Source organism: Orbicella faveolata, unplaced genomic scaffold (genome assembly GCF_042242905.1).
Source record: "Orbicella faveolata isolate gen_17 unplaced genomic scaffold, um_ofav_v1 contig_2, whole genome shotgun sequence".
Taxonomy (NCBI): Eukaryota; Metazoa; Cnidaria; class Anthozoa; order Scleractinia; family Merulinidae; genus Orbicella; species Orbicella faveolata.
In genome coordinates this window covers 8,312,501-8,335,255 of record NW_028301547.1, presented here as the reverse complement: position 1 = coordinate 8,335,255, position 22,755 = coordinate 8,312,501, and the positions used below count along the sequence as shown (strand labels likewise).

General features: G+C 39.1%; 2 protein-coding genes and 1 long non-coding RNA gene across 3 annotated transcripts in view; 1 reads left to right on the top strand and 2 right to left on the bottom strand.

The window, feature by feature from the left end:
- Window positions 1–218: 218 nt before the first annotated feature.
- Window positions 219–1,307, bottom strand: LOC149111820 (uncharacterized). Its single transcript, XM_089288868.1, has one exon. The coding sequence runs from the start codon at window positions 1,305–1,307 to the stop codon at window positions 219–221; it is 1,089 nt and encodes a 362-aa protein (XP_089144994.1).
- Window positions 1,308–1,737: 430 nt separating this feature from the next.
- On the top strand, window positions 1,738–5,367 carry LOC149111819 (uncharacterized). Its single transcript, XR_016207514.1, has 2 exons — window positions 1,738–2,155; window positions 3,066–5,367. It is a non-coding gene; the product is annotated as an uncharacterized LOC149111819 (long non-coding RNA).
- A 1,108-nt stretch (window positions 5,368–6,475) lies between these two features.
- The window catches only part of LOC110041703 (fibroblast growth factor receptor 4-like), a 30,008-nt gene continuing 13,728 nt past the window's right edge, over window positions 6,476–22,755 (bottom strand). The window contains exons 3-14 of the mRNA XM_089290479.1: window positions 18,787–19,062; window positions 17,905–18,231; window positions 17,239–17,393; window positions 16,319–16,625; window positions 15,582–15,692; window positions 14,875–15,068; window positions 12,927–13,049; window positions 11,788–11,855; window positions 11,088–11,128; window positions 9,943–10,042; window positions 9,475–9,574; window positions 6,476–7,576 (exon numbers count right to left, since the gene is read on the bottom strand). Coding sequence (XP_089146605.1) covers window positions 7,511–7,576; window positions 9,475–9,574; window positions 9,943–10,042; window positions 11,088–11,128; window positions 11,788–11,855; window positions 12,927–13,049; window positions 14,875–15,068; window positions 15,582–15,692; window positions 16,319–16,625; window positions 17,239–17,393; window positions 17,905–18,231; window positions 18,787–19,062 — 1,868 coding nt within the window. The 3' untranslated portion in view covers window positions 6,476–7,510. The remainder of the gene's footprint in view (window positions 7,577–9,474; window positions 9,575–9,942; window positions 10,043–11,087; window positions 11,129–11,787; window positions 11,856–12,926; window positions 13,050–14,874; window positions 15,069–15,581; window positions 15,693–16,318; window positions 16,626–17,238; window positions 17,394–17,904; window positions 18,232–18,786; window positions 19,063–22,755) is intronic.

Sequence of the window (22,755 nt, the reverse complement as noted above, 5' to 3'; positions counted from 1 at the left end):
CGTGACAGTTTCGTTACATTGGTAATAGATAAAATACAATTCCATTATATCAATGTATTGTGAGATGTATGTTATAAATCTCCTTATTTTTTTATTCAATTCATGAACTGTTCACTTTTCATTAAAATTAAAAAAGCTTTAAACGTGCATATGCCTATGTAACAAAACAAAACAATAAACAGTTGTGTTTCTAGGATAACCTACAAGTTGTGAAGTCATTATAAGTTATTTTCTATTGCTTGACGAACGGCTTGAGCTCCCGGATTCCGTACAGCGTGATGTAGACGTCTGGACTGCAAATATTCTCTCTCAATGGTAACGACTCTTCTCAAAATCTCAGGGTCGTCAAATTCTTCTCCTGCTTCTTGACAAAAATTGTGTAGAATGCAGCATGTGAGGATTACTTCCGGTATATTGATAAACCTGTTATCCATTCTCTTTAGCAAAATTCTCCATCTTCCTATGAGAACACCAAAAGCCCGTTCAACAGTGACTCTTGCTGAGGAGAGCACTTTGTTGAATCGTCGTTGAGTCGGGTTTAAAACGATATTGTTAGGATAAGGCTTTAACAGCCCTGGAAGGAGAGGGTATGCCCCATCCCCGAGCAGCAGAGGTCGAATATCGTTTCCGTTTATATTTACCACGGGTTCCCTCAGAATATTTCCATTCACTACTTTCCTGTACAGCTCGGAATTCCGTAGGACTCGAGCATCGTGCATACTACCTGGATAACCAATTGCGGTGTCCAAGAACATTACATTCTCTCCAACAACAGCTTGCATTATTACGCTATAGCGGTGTTGTCGATCAAAATAATCGAAAGGATTCTTTGGGGCCACTATTTCGATGTGAGTCCCATCAATTGCTCCAACTGCTTGGGGAATTTTACATTCGTCTTGAAACAGTGCAATGGCTCTTGTCGTGTCATGGTGGTTGACTGGCAATTTGATAAAACGCCTTGAAAATCTGTTCAGCGCGCGGCAAAATTCTTTTGTGATTGTGACACATGATGACTTTCCCACATCAAAGTGTGTAGCAACTTCGCGAAAGCTTCCACCTCCAGCCAACCTCCACAAAGCAATTGCCACTCGCTTAGCTGGAGGAATGGCTTTTCGTAACCTCGTGTTTCTCCTTGAAATTTCCGGAGAAACAAGGTTAACTAACCGAAGAAACGTGTCCTTACGCATCCTGAAGTGTTCCTTCCAATAGCGGGACTGGCTCTCGTCTTCAAGCATCAACTCGAACCAGCCAAAGCGTGGACGACGAAGTGTCCAAGGCCGTTCAGTTTGCATGCTTTGCAAGTGCATAGGTGCAACGTTTAAAAGCGTTAATGTGGTTGATGTCGCTGTTGGCAGGGAATGTGTCAATAAACCACGTTGAAGGAATAAAAACAACCTTCTCCTTCTTCGTCTTATAGCAGTGTTTCTTCTTATGCAACGCAATCGGTACAGCAAGAAAAAAATAAGCAACGAAGCCAAATGTACATCCATCGCGACTCACTACAAACTGGCGCGAAAACTGACAGTCGTATGTCAACACTTTCTAACAAGCAAGCAGCGAATTTGCAGTTTGACCCCAAGATGAATTCTCACATTCCAATACGTGCTACAGTGACGTCAAAAGCAAGCACGCTAGTTTGTAATCTCTAGCGCTAATCTGACCGCAACATTGGTTTGGGGTTATAACAACAGAAACAAGATACCTAAAATAAACACTATTTTTAAAACGAGACACATTACGTCTGATGCTTTGATTCCTTAAGGTTACTCAGATAAAATTATTGAAAATGTTTTAGTTTCTTCCCCGCTGCATATATGTAGATCAACAAAGTAACTGTTGGAAAGAACATTGATATAGTCAGTACAAGAATGAGCAATATGCTAAGTAAATAGCTCCCGGGGTCGTTATCCATTAAAGCTGTCTATTTTGAAGCAATTGCGAGGCAATTCAATGTCGTCAGGCGCAATTAAACAAACTGGCATTGATTACTTAACCAAAATTTAATTAACAGTTATTCCGTCTGACAAACTGAGTCAACCATTGTAGCTTGAATCAGGCAGGTAAATCGTCTTCATTCGTAAGTCTTTTTGCTTCAGTCTACAACTCCAACCTGCGTCGTTAATACATATGAACACGAAGCTACAAAGCAGATCAGGTCAGGATTTTCCAATGTGATTACATTTATTTTGTGTAGTACATTCAGTATTGCCGATCATTGACGATTTATTATTATTATTTTTTTTTAACAACTAAAGAATGTCTGCGTGGCAGCACCTTTTTAACTACTATTTAAAAAGTTTTAGTTTTTCAATTTTAATTTCTTTCGCTGAGGTCTTTTAAGTAAGAAATAGACCAAACGTTTGCTTACGTTTTGTACGGCCCTTTTATTTTGCAATCGAGGAATCCCTTTGGACCATAATTAAAGTCGTTAGGTTCATCGAGTTCTCAGTTGGCTTTTACCCTAGATTCCAGAGTGTCCAACAGCTCTGGTTAAAAGAAAAGTAAATTGTCGGTTTGGAAGGTTTGTTTGGGCCTGTTTTATTGGAAGATATGTCTACAGCTCCTTCGATGTTGTCCCTTAAAGTACAGCAAAACTTGATATAGTCTGGGAGGATGTCATTCTGTTGCATTTTCACACTAATGACTATATGCCGAAATATGTTGTTTGCTTTCATCTGTGGGGTTCATTTTCTCTCCTCGGGAACTAAATGCACGGTAGTCTGAAATATTGACAGCGTTTGGACGGAGGGGCGTAATCAAACGTTTTGAGACTATTCCATTTTTCTTTGGAAATGTGAAGCGATTTGGGTTCTCTTATTGATTTACCGAGCTTGAGCATACTACAAAATCACCATGTTCTAGACACTGTGAATAAGGAGAGGCCTCACTGTCAGCTTTTAACCCAATCGAGTTCATGTGGTTTTGGGCAGGATGTTTTGACTTTATACCTATTGAAGTTCTTGCTTTGTTCTGTTAGCTATTCGATTACACGATCGCAGTATGTTCTCTAAAAGGTTTTCCGGAGATTTGTGATTTGTTTTGATGTCTCCGCCTCTTTTTTCAAGACGGAACTGTAAGGACCAAGTGGAAACCCACAGAACGATAACTCACCGAAATCGCGTTAGATCGGCCTGAGGAGCTGGCAAACAACAAAGAACACAACACAGCAACAGGGTAAGTCGATTTTATTCACAAAATATAAGAATAATTGGCTTTTCAAGCAAAGCCGTTGCATTCCCATACAAACCTCTATAAATTCAAACCGTTGTAACACAACACCTCCATATGCTGAAAGGCGAGAGTCATGTTTCGCGTGGTCAAATTCGGTCGTTATGTAATAGTACATGCCATATGTCACGTTAGCCTGAACGTTCGCATAAAAAGGAAAAGAAAAGGATAACATTGAGAACTTGCGCCGCCTGTGAGTTTACGTCAAAACATGAAATTTTTGCGAGTCTACGGAAACTGGCGCCATCACGCAACGTTTTGAACAACAAATCGGCCATCGTAGTCTATACTGGGGACCTCCTCACTGGCATGGACTTTGACACTATATCTGTCTGTGTACTGTGTGCAACCTCGGTTGTTCATGAAAAATGTTGATTTTAGCAATGGACAGAGGCTAAAAGTCAGCTAGTTAAGTCATTTAAAGTATATATATGAAAGTGACGGTGTCGAACGTACTCATGATCTTTGATTACTACTAGTAATTACACATAAGAATTTACTGTTGGGTAACACACTGGATAAAGCCCTACAACACAGCACTATTTACGAGAGCAATTGTATTCTTCTCTCACTGTTCAATGCAGTTATTTTTTTTTTCTAATCTGCAGTCCTCTGTGTTCATAAGTTAGTGTTTATATTAGTCTGGAAATACTGTACTAAGCTCTCAATGGATGGTACTTCCAACAGTGCCCATGAACCTGAGGGATGGCTTGTACACATTCGCCTCTTGCATAAGAATCAAATATCTTGTAACTTCCATTATCAGTATGATAGATACTGACGGTAATAAATTCCATTATCAGAATAAATGAAGAATAATTTTGTGACAAGAGTGATTCAAAGCCCTGTCTTTAGACAGACATACTCTACTGATATCAATTACCGAATCACAATGATATAGATTACCAGCGCAGCTTTCACCATAATAAAGCTAGTAAATTGTTTTTCTCAGACATAGCAATCTCAAATCATTGACGGTAATTCTGTTTGTATTGAACACAAAAGGGAAGGGAAATAACCACCGTACTAAAGATAGCCGTGGATAACGCCATTCTTGAGTTATGTGACTCGCGTGACTTCTTTGCTAGCCCTTTACTCAAGGGAGAAAAAAAAAAAACGATTAAATTTAATCGTGACTTAAGAAAGAAGGCTGAAGTTAATTGTGTTCGTATCTTCATGCCCATACATATCTCGATGAAAGTTCCAGATTAAGACTATTACGTCATCGGAGATTTCACAACGGCTACGACTGATGGTGCAATAATACAGTTTGTGTTGATCAAGTGATTTGGTGTCTACAGTAATCAATGAATCATCAAGGATTGCTTTGGAATGTGCACTGCGTTGCGACTGTAGTGCTAAGAAAACAGTTAAATTTTAAAAGCGCGGTTAAAAGATCTAACAGATCTTCTTCTTTTTTTTGGTTTGTTTGTTTTTGTTTCTGTTTTTTGTCGGTGACCAGACCCAAACTTCCTCTCGGCCAAATTTTGAATCACGCAACCTGCGATATTTATTCGCCAAAAGTTGAAACATTAATACAAGGACAATGTTACGGATATTGTTTTCTTTATTTGTGTGTAAAATATATTTTCTTTTAGATTTATCGAAGCGTTGGATTCGAAGGGAAATAATAAAAACGCTAAAAAAGGTATTAAGTCAGCCATGGAATGCGCTGACGTTGCAGCTTTCACTTTCGCTACGTGGCAAATCAGATCGCGTTTACTTTGCAAGTTTATTTCGCCAGGAGCTACAGTCTTTTTAGTTTTCCAAGTATTTTTCGTGTTTTCAGACAAGAGAAGTGAAGCATGTTCTTGAAAGGCGCAGTAAGGTTATTGTGGTACAAGGCTTTTGAAGTTGCTCAACTAGTACCTAAAGTAGCTAAATCAAGAACGTAGTCAGTAATTTGTTTATAAAATTGAAAACTGGTAGTGGGTTTGTATTTTGTAAACTTAATCATTTCCGTAGTTTTGCTGATGATAGCATTGCACTTTTTTACTACACGTAGCAGAGGAACTGCGCTTGGTTTGATAAAGTTTTTACTTAGTCTGGGATGTTTTAGGAACTAAATTTATCTTATATCTTATCATTGTATTCTTTTAATTTACAAAACTTAAATAAAACTGATAAGCCTTTCGTGGCCCGACTGCCTGTTTGATCATTTAAACGCGTGTGTGGGAAAGGGTGTATCTGTAGATGAACTACAGGTCCTTCCAGCTCTATAGCTGCTGTAATTGAGTAGTTAGCGGATGACTTTAGCGACAATCTTAATTCAAGCATCTAGCAATCAAATCTTGTGTCGATCAAAGTCATCTTTTTTTTCCTCGTGACAGGGTTTCGCCGGAAAGCTGAACATAGAGGACCCGTTCTTTTTAAGAGTATGAAAAAACGTTTCCTTTAGGAAAAACTAATCGGGGTATCAATTTAAAGAAAAAACCGATAACTTCAGAGTCCAAGTAGAAAACAACGGGGTCATAATATCTTAGTATGATTTGAGTCTTCACTAGAATCTATCGACGACTAAGCAATGTCATCAATGACTAAAACTGCATGCAAACAATCTCTAATTGTTCCTTGGTTTCTTCGTATTTTGTTAGTGTTGAGAGAAAATATTTTCTTCGAGGTAAGGAACATGCAATGATTATGGCGGTGAACCTATTAAATTCTAAGTTAGGATAGAGCGGTTTTCAATTGAGTGTCGTAAAACCAAAACCAAACCAATTACTTACCAATTAGACTACTCAGCCAATTTCAAACCGAAGTAAAACCAAAACCAAAACCAAAGTAATCATCTAATTACTTTCGACACTCAATTGAAAACCACTCTATGTAGGCGGAATTACGTTTCTTGTTTGGTTTCTAATTCGTCAAGTGACTCAAAACTAATTAAAATCAATTGAAGGCAACGTTTGAAGTCTTAAAAATCATATTTTGTGAGTAGAAAAAAAGAAAGAAGAAAGTTCAAATTTGAAAAACGTGTCTCTCAGAATGTAGTTGCCACGGAAATTAAAACTTCGAAGTACAAGGAAATGTCACAACAAATTTTCATGATAAATAGGAGATAAATTGGTGAAGTATACCAGGCTTAACTTGAACGGTCAAGTTAAGGCGGTTTCCCTGTCCTGCTTGCGTTTAATTAAGTTTAGATATAAGAAATGAAAGACCACTCTGAGTTTATAGTGCTTGAAATTTTACTTTTACTTTTAATTTCATTTAACTCTAACGACTATTAATTCACGTCTAGCTAGTGTTTAGAAAAAAAAAAAAAATTCAAAACGACTCTAGAAAATAAGATGAAAATAAAAATAAAATAAATAAAAAAAACTTGCTGAGCCAAATATGTAGACTCAAAACTGAACAAAGCAAAGGGTATGAAACTTTTATTGGACCGTTCATGGATGGCATGACCCGCCGCATTTGCGAAAGTACCGAGAGTCTTGGGGCCTTCAACGGCTATTTTTTCTTCGATGTGCGACTTGTAATGATCCTACTGATACTGCTGATACTTATTATGAGTACTACAAGTTCAAAGGTGTTCACATGCATACCTTAATTGTAGACATGTTTGGATTTACTGGCCCTGAGATTTAAATATGACCTCCGTGTCATAGTTGAGACAAAAAGTCAGACACACCAACTGGGACGGTCTGATAAATGCATGACAATCAGGCAATGGAAACGATGGGAAAAGACAAGTCTTTCGAAATCTAGCCATGACTTAAACTTTCGTGGAGGTTTCAACCAAGGTCAGCAAGACGAAACATGACTTTGGTAAGAACAATTATTAGATAACGTACTAGAGAAACTAGATAAGACATACAACAAAACTAAGTAAAAGAAAAGATACTTGTGGGTTGGCATTGCTTGTTTGACAGCCATGGATAATTACAAGAAACACTCAAGACAAACTAAAATTAATACTTTGTTAATCATTTCATTGTTGTAGCTTCACGACACTTTAAATAGCAATTAGAAAAAAGAATATTTAGTTTTGAGGGGTGCAGTGATGGCGCAGTTGTGAGAGTGCTCGCTTCCCACCAATGTGGCCTTTGTTCGATTCCGGCTCAGTGCCATATGTGGGTTAAGTTTGTTGTTGGTTCTCCCCTTATTCCGACCTTACACAAAAACCAACACTCCAAATTCCAATTCGAACAGAATAGAAGGACCGCATGAAAATCAGCTGCTAAGGTTGATGTAGCTTCCTCTCTAAATATAGTAATTTATTTAGTTTTTCTTGTTCCTGGGATAGGGAGTCTAGTCAAGTAACAGATTTTCTCCGTTAACGTTAAACGACGTCCTCGCCGATTGCCATACGCCTTTCTCCAAAATATTGAACGTTGATATAGGTCCTCTAAAAATAAGGAAGAAGAATGAAATAAAATCAGTGGAGAACTAAGCATTCTCGTTATCCAACAATTGTAATCGAAAGCTACATTTACAATGACGACGCAAATGTTTGGTAATTTCAGGTCGGGGGGACGAGAGGATATTTTAAAAGCTGTCATTACAAAGCTGACATGCTTTAGATAGTTTAATGTTACCATTTAATAAAATAAGTCCTTCTAAGTTCTGAAGTGCTCATCCTCTTTGACTTCCTTATGTTTGCAAAACATTTTGCTTTGAATGAAAACAACCAACAAATGGCGGGGAAAATGGAAGAGGATCGTGGGAGGGCTGGGGTATAGGAGTAAATGGTAAGTGGCACTACCATAATGACTATCAGTTTTTTTTTTCTTTTGATATCTGCAACTTAAGAGGCTGTCTCTGTAAAATCCGACCACTGATTTTCTTCGAAAATTCGATTTTTCTCATAAGCTGGGATTTCGAAGCCCTTACCTAATCAATCACTAAATTGAGTTCCCAATCTTCCCGTGAGTATCTCGGGAATCATGATGATGTGATATCTCGGGAATCATGATGATGTTATACTCACGGGAAGATTGGGAACTAAAACAACTGTTGTAAACACAAAATGGCCTTGGCATTTATCAATCCTTCCTTGGATCCCCGGATCACCTTTTACTGCTCATAGATGTATATGTGCCGAGAGTTGTCCAAAAGAGTGCTTCTACAAACCTTATGAGAGGACTCTACATGATTGAACCGGCTTCGAGGAAAACAATGGTCAGTAATACAAAGTACATCGAAGTATGTGGCCGTCACGATCGACACAGATGAGGAACGTATAAATGTACCTTGTATACAAACCTACCGCTGGAAGAAAAAGCTGGCAGTTTTAATGCTACCTAGGTTTCAAGGATCGCTACAAAGGACCAAAACTTTAATCTTGAAGCAAGGTAAGAGATTTACGTAAATTTATCGGAGCACTTTACGAAGGCGAGTATGTTAGTTACTCACTCGAATATTTTCAAAATTTCCTGAACTTTAAGCGGTCGTTAGTTTTGAAAACCTAGTGGGCAGACAAATCTTACTATTGCTTTAAGTTAGGGGCCATCTATACTTTTTATTCATTTAGTTCAGCAGTTTCAAACAGGTGCCACATTTTTAAAACGTGCCTTCACAGTAGAGCTATTTTCGTGTTTGGTTCAAAACTCGATTTAACGGGTAGAAAATCTTCTTTTAACCGTTGAAGGGGCAACACTGAATTACAATTGCAACATAGCTAAAAAACTGCTATGATATATCTATATTTGAAAAAAAGAATTGGGACTTTTGAGCGAATATTATTTTTTTAGAGCGCCGGCAATATGTGCTATTTTTCCAGCTTCGGCAGGCATGCAACTTGTGTCGAGCGGACCGAACTTCAATCAATCCTAGAAAAGTTCAGTTAGAATTTTTAATCAAATAAAACTCAATTTAGTGATTGATTAGGTAAGGGCTTCGAAATCCCAGCTTATGAGAAAAATCGAATTTTCGAAGTAAAATCAGTGGTCTGTTTTTACAGAGACGGCCTCTTAAATGGGTCTCGATGGTCGCTTCCATTTCAGGAAGATATCATAAAATTTTATTGTTCTTCAACGTTTTTCGCAATTGGCATGGTTCATTTCTCATTAGCCTTTACATATGTTAGCCCAATAGCAAGGTTTTCTATTTTCACGGTCCTGGTCGCGGTCCTGGTCAGGGTCATGGTCTTCCCCGATTCGTCCTCGTTCACGTCCTCATCCTTGTGGTCGTCATCGTCATCGTCATTGTCATCGTCATCGTCATCGTCATCGTTATCGTCACTGTCGTCGTTTTCGTCATCGTCATCTTCATTGTTATTGCTTTCGTTATTAGCAGTTTTCTCACCGCTTTGGTGTGCAATATCTCGTGAAGCCTCAAATGAAGTTCTTTGAATGTGGGGCGATCCTCTGGGAAATTCTTCCAACAAAGCGACATCAGCCTATACCTAAAAACGTTCGATAAAGTATAAGTATATAGATACATGTAAAGATAGACATTAAAAGAAACAAAAGGCTTGGTAAAAAACACGAAACGTTTCAAACCAATTGGCGCATACTGTAAGATCAGGCTAGTTATGAACCTAACGGCAATTGTTTAAATCTTTACTCAGTTATTAGACCACAAACAGAAAATCTGCCTGGCTTTCAAAATAGCTAGAGAATATTTTAATAAGACGATCTGCCAACGACAACTGCGCTTAGGATCGATCTCTGATTCTGTATCGCGATATTGTTAGAGGCACTCTTTTTAGGTCAACAGAGACACTTAAAGACGTAAAGATATTGTTTTAATGTATTCAAAACTACAGCTTACAGTTCTTCAGAGCACTGGGGAGGTTTTTCCAGTCGCCCTCCGCCTTTGAGCTTGGTGTAAAGCTCAACAAGTCCTTTGACTCCTTTGTATGGTAGTTGACCTATATTATACAAGCAATACAATTGTCCCTTTGTTTAGCTCTTCGTACATCAACCTTCTAAAAATGTTTCCTCGGTGATTTTACGACACAGCGTCAGTTAATTCTATCTCAGGAATCCCTGCTCCACTGACGAAATCAAGCGTTTTGTTACGTTAGACTCTCCGCTAGGGACAGACAACGAAAGTTATCAATCAAGTAAAATGCGCCGTAGATAGTGAGGGAAGGCGTCTGAAGAAGATACTGGCGCTCCTGTGCGCGATTTCCGTTATAATGCTGTATGCAACCAAAAACGACACCAATTTTACAGATTCTTAAGTATATATAGCCGTGTGTCCGACCTGCCTTAGAGCACAGACGTTGTTGCCAAACACTCGAAGGCCGCGTTCGAAAGGGCAGATTGACTGTTACATTTCACTTTGATACAGTGGCATCCCTTGCCCTAAACCTATTAGATTTAATTTACCAGCCCGTTTTTACTCAGTATATTTAACAAAAGAATGGCACGTTATAACAATATGGAGCTTATAACTGTTTTGTTTTTTGTTTATTTTCTTCCTTTGGCCTTGTCGTAAGACTACAATGGGCGACAAAAGTAGTTGAGAAACATTTAGAAAATGACGCTTTTCGATTTTTAACCACTTATTCTATTTTATTTGCACCTAGCCTTAATTCTCTGATACCCTCAGCCCCCAATTCAATGCTGTGTAGGCGCTGTGGTCTGCGTAGTGTAAGAAACAGACAAATCAACATCTTCTTTGGGGGGGGGGAGGGGAAAAATGTTTCCAGGACGCTCGAAAATCGAATTTCACTGCCGAGTGTCTCAACAATATTGTCGCCTGTTGTATGTTTGGGCTCCACATTGTTATAGCTGTTTTTCGTGGAGCTTAAAAATATTCTTACGACAGGGCAAAGAAAAACAATTTATGTTATAGTACCAGTGAAAGTGCACCTGGTCCTAAAGAACTACAGGTGGTCCAGGGCACAGTTCCTCACTACGGATATACCAAGGTCAATAAAATTAAAACTTTATTTTACTCAAACTTACCAAGGGTTACTATTTCCCAAAGCAGGACACCAAAAGACCACCTGGAATCGTGAAATTAAACCTTGTTTTGATTACATTAAAATTTTTACTGCACGCAGATAATGAGTTACTTGAGTCAGAAAAGCAAAACAAATTGGGGTCACTGACTTTGTTTCAGAGATAAACCGTGTGAAAAACTGCCCTGATTTTGAAAAATCGGCAAACGTAATTCAGCATGGTCTACAAGAGTTTATAATTAAAAACATCGAAGGCGAGTCAACGGAGGCAAACGATCGTATAGTCATATTTGGAGAAGTGGGTCTGATGCGTAGATAGTTCCAAATGTTGCCAACGTTTTCATGAAGCTTGACCCTTCAAGAGGCATTTGAAACTGTCGCACAGATAAACGAAGAGCAAAAAAGAACGGAATTGGATGGCGCATTTTGCAAAAACTTCAAACTTCTAATCGATAGATTTTCTTAATTTTTTTGGCTAAACGTAGAAAATCGGTAGAGTTAATGGTCTATAAAAAGAAAAAAAGGGGTCACCGAACGTCCAAGATCGTTAAATCCAAGCAAAGCTATAGAATGGCCATCTGCTCTAGAAGAATCATTGTTCATGTTATTACTTAGCGCGCGCTCGCGATGCATGACACATACGTGCACAGTAAGGATGCGCAGAAACAATTGGCGCGAACGTCCTTAAATTGAATATTACTCACACGTCAGACTTTGTAGTAAAGCGTCCTCGTAAGGCTTCGGTTGACATCCAGAGCCATGGAATTTTTCCCTTGTTGAGGCAAAATACAGTTGCTGTCAATCTGATCACACCATATCAAATGCATGGTAAGTAATTTTGAAGGTATTTTTTAAGCCACTGTCGACTCAGAAAACTTGGTCTTACTTAAGAAATCGTGGACACTACGCCAGATAAAATTTTACTGTTGTAGCTGGGTATGTTTATGCAATAAATATTTTTTTACTCATTTATTTCTAGTACAGAAGCGATCAGAAGTAATCTAAAAACACGATGTAACAATTAACATGCTGTACATTACATGTTACATTACATTGGGGAGGCGCGGATCGAGCTGTCCGGGTTCGAGCCCTCGCCGGGGACAATGCGTTGTGTTATTGGACAAGACAGTCTACTCTCACATTGCATCTTTCCACCCAGGTGCATAAATGGCTACCGGCGAACTTAATGCTGGGGGTAACCATGGGATGGACTAGTATCCCATCCAGGGCCGGGGAAGGGGGGGGAGAAGAAATACTCCTATATATTCGCTTTATGCTACAGAAACCAGGATACGCTCCGGTCTGATGGGCTATTTGGATCGTATGCAGACTTTATCCTTTACCTTGCGTCACACGATTACTGTAAAGTATTTTTCTCCTTAATTAAGTTAACCCAAAGCAATTAAAATATTCATTCATAAGTCAAGATAGTACCCTTACAACAATGGGCCCACTCGTATATCATACTTCAGATCACCTGGCCGAGGGGTTGGGGGAGGGAACTACCTTACATGGGGTATATAAGTCAGTGTGTGGCCCTAAGGGAATGGAGTTTGAGAAGTTTTGGTCTGACAAAAGAGAAAAAAAAAGGGCTACGGAAAATCACAGATTTTAGTCTGAACTAGGCCACAGGTTTCACGGTTGAAGGCGCTCTCTCTGATCCAAAATCCCCTCCTGCGCTATCTGGTGGCAACAGACAGGGAATTCTGTGGTTTGATTGTTTATTCGTTTTTCTGTTTCTGTTTTTGTTTGTTTCATTCTCGAGTTACAGTCTTGGCTCCAAAATTGTAACCAATATCAGCGAAAAGCCGAAGGTATCGAGTTAAAAGCATTTAGATTGTACCTCAGTGGTTTTAATGTACTCGCCATCTTTTGAGATATCTCGTGCCATTCCAAAATCTGCTACCTTCGCAATTAGTTTCTTCCCCACAAGAATATTCCGAGCAGCTAGGTCTCGATGAACACACTTCAAAATACAAGAAAAATAATACTTATTATACTAAAAAAAATGTGGGCTACCGTGATATTTAAAAAAGTGGGAGAAAAAAACAAAAAACAAAACAAAACAAAACAAAACAAAAGAACAAGACAAAACGCAAGAAAGAGCGTCATTCCTCTCAGAACTGTCAATACATAAATTCTCTCGTACATTTGAAAAATAAGCGCAATGAAATGGTCCTTCTCGGTCATTTTAAGTTAAGTCCACTAGTTTCACGAATGCGTAAGGCATAAAGATCCCACAAACTTTTAAATTTTAATTATGCAGCAGTAAATTTTAGACAGTTTAAAATGTTTTACATTTGTTACTTGTTGTCTGATTGACTAATTAACTGTTGGACTGATTGCCTGATTGACTAATTGATTGACTGACTGATTGACTGATTGACTTGTTGTCTGATTGACTAGTTAACTGGTCGACTGATTGCCTGATTGACAGATTGACTGACTGACTGATTGACTGATTGACTGATTGACTGATTGACTGATTGACTGATTGACTGATTGACTGATTGACTGATTGACTGATTGACTGATTGACTGATTGACTGATTGACTGATTGACTGATTGACTGATTGACTGATTGACTGATTGACTGATTGACTGATTGACTGATTGACTGATTGAATGATTGACTGATTGACTGATTGACTGATTGACTGAGTCACCGATTGACTGATTGATTGCTTGACTGATTGACCGATTGATTAATTTACTGATTGACTTACGGACTGATTGACTGATTGACTGATTGATTGATTGACTGATTGCCTGATTGCCTGATTGCCTGATTGACTGATTGACTGATTGATTGATTGACTGATTGCCTGATTGCCTGATTGCCTGATTGACTGATTGACTGATTGACTAGTTGACTGATTGACTGATTGACTAGTTGACTGATTGACTGATTGACATTTTCACTGCTTGACTGACTGACTGGTTAACTGATAGACTGATTGACTGATTGACATTTTCACTACTTGACTGACTGACTGGATAACTGATAGACTGATTGACTGATCAATTGGTCATTCAATCAATCCATCAATCCCTCAATCCTTAACCCATCAATCCGTCAGTCCTTCAATCCATCAATCCGTCAATCCATCAATCAGGCAATCCGTCAATCCATCAATCCGTCAATCCGTCAATCCGTCAATCCGTCAATCTTTCAATCCATCAATCCGTCAGTCCATAAATCCATCAATCCGTCAGTCCGTCAATCCGTCAATCCATCAATCGGTTAACTCATTAATCCTTTAATCCGTCAAATCGTCAATCCGTCAATCCGTCAATCCATCAATCCTTTAATCCATTAATCCGTCAATCCGTCAATCCATCAATCCGTCAATCCGTCAATCCGTCAATCCATCAATCCGTCAATCCGTCAATCCGTCAATCCGTCAATCCGTCAATCAGTCAATCCTTCAATCCGTCATTCCGTCAATAAGTGAATCAGTCAATTAGTCAATCAGTCAGTCAGGTAATCAGTCAACCAGTCAATTAGTCAATCAGACAACAAATCAATGAAACCACATTTAAGCATCGAAATGAACTGAACCTCTGTTCGTATTAAGAATATATGAATAAATCAGCTCTGTAGTCAAAAGGTTTGAGATTTTGCCACGACTTTTCAGTTGCGAAAACTTTTCGGGACCTTCAAGAAACAGGCCGCAGAAGTGAAATTTTCCCCTCTTAGCAACCTGCGCTAGCGCGTGCACGAGTCGATTAATGGACCTTTAAAAGCATCAGAATTATAATCTGCTTAATAAATTAGAGTGTGACTTGCCAGTTTACTTTCCAAATGCTGCATTCCATTGGCGATATCTGAAGCAATTCGCAGCAATTCCCTTTCCGTCAGTCTGGACCATATGTTAGCATACGGAAGTTGCTCTTGTTCTGTGTATCTTCGAACCCGACTTTCGCGCAGTAACTTATCAAGACTTCCACCAGACACGAATTCAACAGCAACGTATAATGGTTCTAATAGCAAACAAAAAACGTTAAGTTTTGCAACAATGTTAATTTTAAACCACTTTCTGTTTTTTATAGATATACCTGATTTAATTAGAGAACTCACGGTAGATACACGTGGTAGTTGAAGTCTAAACAGCTACAAGTAGATGAGTCAGTTATAAATTCCAGGCCATGGAATGTATGATATGTGGAATGATATGATATCACGTTAAAAATGCCCTCATCAAATTTAAATCCCATCTTGAAGTTGAGTAAACAGTGACAAAAACATCTCTTGATTGTAAACTGCCGTGAATTCAAAATAACAAAACAGATGTCATTAAACTAATGTTTTATCAACCCGAAATTGTTTCTTTATCGAGACAACTAATTATTAGTCTCTCCCTTTGGTATTTAGCGTATTCACTCGAACAAGTGCCGACCTTGGTAAAGCCATCTGACGACCTCGAAGATGATATTAATAAGCGTAAGGCCGCTTTTCCAATTAAATACAGCAGTCCAAACAATTCTTGGTCGTACCTTCAAATGTGCATGCTCCAACCAGGCTGACGATATTTGGATGGCGTCCGACCCAGATAAGCGTCTCCATTTCGCCGATGAGTGCCAGTCGATCCGCTTGGTTATTACTATCTGCAAGAATTTAAATTCTGCTTAGATAGAATCACGGTGTACATGTTATCTGGAAGATATGAACTTTTGTATTTACAACAATACGGTGTGCCTCGCCAATACATCTTACAAGAACAAGAAATAGACAATTTCTGGCCCGTTTTCGCTTATACTGATCTTCTTTGCGGCTGCATTGCTCTTAGCATGAATCAACACAACATCCGCAGGGTGGATATTTTGTGCATGTATATAAGCTTCCAAGTTGGTGCCAGAACCGACTCGCCCGAGTTCGGCAGCTCAATTTCTGAGTGTCGCCAAGTAGATGATAGTTGTGAATCTGCCGGAACAGAACATAAATTATTAGTGTTCCTCCTAAATCTTGAGTTGAGTATTAGAGGAGGTCAAAGCAACTTTAGCATTGTCTTTACTTTTGTTAGCTACGGAGAATGAGGCTTTTATCGTGTCGCATTGGCGATGGCATTGCGGACGTATGTATCGTTTGCAGGTCAACTGAGAGACAGTGAGATTTGACACATCAGTATAAATTAAGGGGAAAAAAAAGAATGAAACGACTGTTCAATTTATCCATTTACGTTTCAAGTGTTAAACTTAGCGTATATAAAAAATAAACAAAAATAAACACAAACCTCTTACAGTCTTGACAGCAACTGGCAATTTGCAACCGTCTTGCCTCAAATAGAAACCTTTGTATACAATACCAAACTCTCCTCTGCCAAGTTTCTCTCTTGTTATCTCCACGTTTTCTCGAGGAATTTGCCAGTTCCTGTCAATTTCCATCTCTCTCAAGTACGTTTCATTATCAACGACCTTGTGATCATCTTCGACGGACTGGCTAGATTCTTGGAATCCTGAGACACTTTGCTCGTCCATCAGATGGGCCAATGCATCTCCTCTGTTGTCCAATATTGGAAACCCTTCTTGACCTTCTGCTTTCTACGAATTAAAATATAGCGGCGAAGTACATTGTACTTCGTTCAGGTACTTTTGACCTCTGTCTACCCTTCCAATAAATCTAACGCCTCTTGATATGCAAAGGTCTAGTTAAACTCACATTTCTATATCACTATGATGTCGCTTTGTTAGATTCTATTCCACCGTGACGACAACTACTTGTTCCGTATTTACCCGTAATCCCTCATCTTTGATAGGATTTAATTAGTTTCTGTGCTCTGATATCAGTATTAAAATTACAGTAGTCCAACTTTTCGATGATTCTGACATCATTTTCAAGCAATTTGTTTCCTTTTTTTGGTGGGGCGGGGGGGGGGGGGATTTCTAAAAGGTACTCTGGAGTATATGTTTCCCAATTGAGGTTACAGCTTAGGCTATACACTGCTAATGCAAATATCCAGTAAAGTAATCAAATAGCATGCGGATGCTATAGTTCACTTCGAATTGGGGTCATGGCCTGGGCTGACAGTAAGGACTCGGGCGCTTATGGGATTGCTTCGGTTCCACTGGACGAAAAAAAAAAAAATAGATTTGCTCAAATTTGGTATGCATCGCTAATTTTAGTGAGCTATTGGTTGCAGATCACTCGTCTCACCCCTGGATCAGGCTTGCTGTTTTGTTGTTTACACCAGAACTTTCTCATAAAGAAAAAAATTGTTGCGAAGACTATTACGGCGACCACTGAACCAACTGAGGCTGAAGTTATTTCCACAGAAAACCCAGTGGGTCTGTGATTCGGTGCATCATTTCCTACCGAAATTAAAACAAGCCGCATGTCAGGTTGCCATTACCTTACGAGATAATCTAGACCTAAATAAGAGACAGCGTATGTTACCTTTTTTATCAATTATCATTTATGATTATTATTATTACTATTATTATTATTATTATTATTATTATTATTATTATTATTACTATTATTATTAGATCACATTGGATTACCACAGAGCAGTGTCTCGCAAGGAGGGAAGTACCAAATTCACGAAGATGATTGACTAAAACCAATATTGACCGCGGTCTAGATTTCTCATCAAAACCGACTGCTCTACCCTTTTACAATCTCCTCGGGAACATTGAAGGTCTTGGGGCAACAAAACTCAGTGTTTCCCTTGAGACCAGTAATTAAGTACTTATATGCTATAGCAATAAATATATGTGCTCAGCAGATCCAGAAAACAAATGACGTAGCCTAGTGAATGCCACCATATTCGGACTTACGGAAATTATTCTTTCGTAAATCTGCATCTAAAACGATCCTTACCCTCACGCGGGAATGTGCTTACTGTTGGTATCGCAGCCACCTTCGATGTTACCGTCAGCGTTCCCGCTTCTGATGGTGTCCTTCCTGCTAGATTCGTTGCTTCACAATGGTACATGCCAGAGTGTTGTTCTTTCGTAACCGAACGAAGGACCAAGTATAAGACGCTTCCGTTCTGAATCAGGGAAGGATTTAAGAGGACTGAGTTGTCCTTCAACCAGGTAATCTCTGGACGCGGGGAGCCAGTTGCTGCACACTTAAAGGTAGCGTTACTTCCTTCTTCTACAGCGACGTCTTTAGGCTGTGTTAAAAATACCGGCTTCCAGATAACTGTTGTAAAGAACGTTACTTACTTAATATACTACATATTTTCCGCTATAGGGACAGAAAAACAACTTTACCTCTGACTAATTAAGTTAGATGATCTTTGCTGCGTGTCTTTGGAATATTGAGGCGAACGAAGTTTTGTGAGTATTGATGATCTGCCTAGTAACTTGCAAATTCAACTCACATTCGCATAAGGGGCTTGGCCACTGATATCTTATTAATTCAGCTCATTTTGACAGAGCAACAGTCTTTTATGACTAAATTTACAGCCTGACATAGCAAACAATGATATAAGATAAACTTTTTTATCTTTTTTTAAGTCTATCTGAATGTGATACATTTTTACTTTCTCCAATTTTGCCCATCCATGGCCTCTTTCTGTATTTCTTTTCCGTTTTACTACAATTTTTAAACACGTTATATTACTTCTGTAACCAGTTCCTCAGCTCTATAATTACCTTAAATTGCAAGACAATGGCACCTTTAAAAATTCTGTGATATCAGTGAGTGAAAGAAATACAAAGGCTTGTTAACAAGCTTTTTCATTGTAAATCACACCTGTTAAGTTGGCGACGGCAGATCGATTCCATCCTTCATCATTATTTGCCTCGCACCAATATCTTCCTTGATCTTGCTGTACGACAGAATCAACGGTCAACACAAACATCGCATTGATCTCTTTGATTCTGTTTTTAGCTACTGTACGATTATCTTTAAACCAAGTTACAACTGGCCTTGGAATTCCAAATGCCTCACAGCTGAAATTTGTCTTCTGTCCTGTTGCAATATTTTCTTGGGAGATTGGATGGATTAGAAATCTTGGTTTTGAGGGTTCTGCAGAAGAACATTCCAAAAGTTAAAGGCAAAGAAGTAAGCGATAAGTCAAATCAAACTGCCATAAATGTCTTAAAGTAAACATTCTTTTGAGCTCAAATGTATGATGATATTTCATCTAGTATTTACTTCCTTGTCTTCACCAACTACGGGTATATTACGAAATCACAAATTGGCCAGCTCCTAGAATGCTTGATAGTTGGTTAGAGTAATGCAAAAGTATCACGGGAGTGGTGATCTCTTTGCAGCATGGTTTCAGGGCCTGTATAACTTTCGCAACTGCTTACTTTGGGTATAGTAGCTCAAATACATGATCACTCACTCAGTCATGCCCATTACGCGTACGCCTAGGTGGCATCAAGGGCAGCAACGTGCTCCCTCCACATCTGCCGGTCCCTTGCCATAAGCTTGATTCCTCCCCGGGTCTTCCTCATCTCCTTGATTTCTTTCTCCACTGTCCGTCGCCACGTGATCTTGGGGCGGCCCCTGTTGCTTTTCCCTTCTGGCGTCCAATGTAAAGCAGTTTTTGCAATGAAAACTTCTTGACGGGTGACATGGCCAATCCACCTCCAGCGTCTCCTCATCAGGATGGTAGTCATTGGTTCAGTTCTACACCGTATAAAGAGATCTTTACTTAAGATGACATTAGGCTAGAAGATGCGTAGGATATGCCGAAGGCTCTTGGTGTGAAATGTGGAGAGTTTTGATAAATCCTTCTCCGTTAAGCCACAACATTCTGAACCATACAGGAGAGTTGTGAGGTCACAGCTATGATAGAGTTTCAGCTTGGTACGAGTACTGTAAGTGGAGGAGCGCCATACCTTATTCATCATGTTGAGCGAGTTTCTGGCCTTGTTGAGACGGCTTTGGATATCCAGGTCAGTTCCTCCATCTCTACTGATGATACTGCCGAGATAGGTAAATCTGTCTGTGTAAGGAAGTTCTTCATCATCAATCTGGACTGGTCGTGTGTTGGTAGAATTCAGTGCCATAATTTCGGTCTTCTTGCTGCTGATGTTGAGGCCAACTTGCTTTGCAAAGGTGTTAAGGCGTTGTGTCTTCTCTTGAATGTGCGTGTGGGTGTGTGATAGTAAGGCTAGATCATCAGCGCAATCCAGTTCTTCAAAGTAGGAAAAGGGTGTCCATCTGATGCCCCTGATCTGATCCTTAGTGGTCCGCCACATGATCCAGTCCACAACAAGGTTGAAAAGCAATGTGGACATGACATAACCCTGTCTGACTCCAGTGTGGAGTTCAAATATGATGTCACCATCACCAACACAACAGGTAAAGTTGTCATAGAAGCTTTAGATGATCTCAGTAAGTTGGGAAGGAATTCCATACGCTCGTAATATCTTCCAGAGGCTAGGCCTACTCTGGGACCTTAAGTCGCCGTAACTTAAGGCGACTTTGGGCGATTTAAGGCGACTTTTGGCGACTTAAGCAAAATTGGCAGAAAAAACATTGCGACTTTAGGTTATTTAAGGCGATTTTAGGCGACTTAAGGTGACTTAAGGCGACTTAAGGCGACTTGAGGAGACTTTATTTCTCTCGAGTGATATACCTTAAATCTTCGAATTAGCGCCTGGGGCGCTTATTTCAAATTTAGGGTAAGACGGGGGCGCTTATTCGAGGGGGGCGTTTATTCGAGGGGGGTGGGGGGCGCTTATTTAATTTTTCCCAAATCGTAGCCTGACATGATCAGTTTTTTTTAATACATCATCTGCGCGTAAACACCAACATAAGCTATTTATTGACATAAAAAGCTGATCCTGAAGTTTAAATCGCGGCACCGTTAGTACTTAACGTGTTCAACGTGTTCACTAAACGTGTCCACAAACTGAAAAACAATGTACAAATCTAATACTACATGACAAAAACTATACACCCTTTGTTGTCTCATTACTCGTTCACAAAATGGGGGAAGGGGAGGGGAGCGCTTATTCGAGGGGGCGGGGACGCTTATTTTAAATTTCGGCCGATAGGAGGGGCGCTTATTCAAAGGGGGCGCTAATTCGAGGGGGGCGCTAATTCGAGGATTTACGGTAAATTTAAACTTAGCAACAGTCAGTCTATTTATCTCTTGCAATAAACCAATATTGTACCAGTACTGGTACATAATTAAGTCACCACAGTCTCAAATATTTAAGGCTGGGTTGTTCAAGGCCTGATTAAACTAACCCGGGATTAGAGAGAATTACTTTCATTTTTGTATTTTTTCGTTCCAGTTTTATGTTTATGTTGTTCGTCTTTCAGTTTTGAGTCTGATTCATTTTAAAACTACACAACCATAAGCAGTGAAAGATATTTCTATATAAAATAATATATATATATTACCTGGGTTAGCGCTAACCGGCTTTCCAACAACCCGGGCCAGATTTCAATCCATTAAAAAAAAATACTATTAAAGAAAGAATTACCACAATACTGAACAGTTACTACTATAATAATAATAATAATAATAATAATAATAATAATAATAATAATAATAATAATAATAATAATAAACACCAGCAGGGTAGGATGAATATTAGTGAAGATATCACAATAAAAAAAAAATCAAACAAAACTAATAAAAAGATATCCACAGTGACAAAAATTTTGAATTTAAAATATCTTGATTTAATTTGAAATGTTTGTATATTTCCCATAAATTATTCAAACAACAGGGAAATTAAAATTAATTTAGCTCATTTGTATGCCTTTAATTTACAATGCTCCCTGAATTATAAAAATGGTTATCTTGGTAGACTTATCTGCCATTTTTGGCATCTCCACTGTCAATTTCAGTCCTTTTCAGGGACCCCATCGATTTGATGCTCTCCTGCCTCAGTCAGGCAAAATATTCCAATACCATAATGAGTACCGCATGCTAAGTTCATTCGTAAGAACACGTCCTGTCAAATTTCACCATCTACTTGTCAGGGTTGTGTCCTGGTGTACCGGTACACAGAGGGAATAACCATTGTACTCCTTTCTTTACGAACCTTTGTTTAGCTGTTGAACATTGTTGGGTCTTTTGTATCGGTTCTTGTGAACCGGTACACGAGGACAGAACCCTTGCCAGGCTCCAGAAAACTTTGATGACCCTGGCAGTTTATACAGTCAATCGAATCTTTTTAGAAGGTTTTGTTGATCAGACCACAAGGAAATACACCTCCCAAACTTTCACTAGTTTCCACCTGACACATTACAAATGCCCAGAACGACATTTTCACAACGAAATACTATAAATTGATACATCGATAACAGACACACTTGTCTCCGCCATTTTGATTCTCCCAGTAACTCTTGCGCCGCTAACTGGTTTCCATGCTCCAAGAGACGAGACATTTGTGCCACGAAAATTTGCGTTCTCTTACTAAGTGTTCGGGTGATTTCAGATCACCCGATAATGTATTATTGTATTAAAATTTCGGACAGTATTAGTTTGGCGATTTGTTTTCTGTCTTCCTTTTTGTGAACGTCCTTCGGGGTAATCATACCCGTGGGAGCGCGAGTAGCTCACACGAGCTCGCGTATACTTTAGTCACGCGCCCAAACTAAGTCACGTGTTCCAAACATTCGCCTGGTGGCCATGTTTACTCAGAGTTGATCACAGAGAATTTTCTGTTCCTTAGCTTTCGATAGTAACAGTAGCGCAGTCCACGTAAAGTGTATAAGATGGTGTGAATACCTGGCTCCATCAAATGT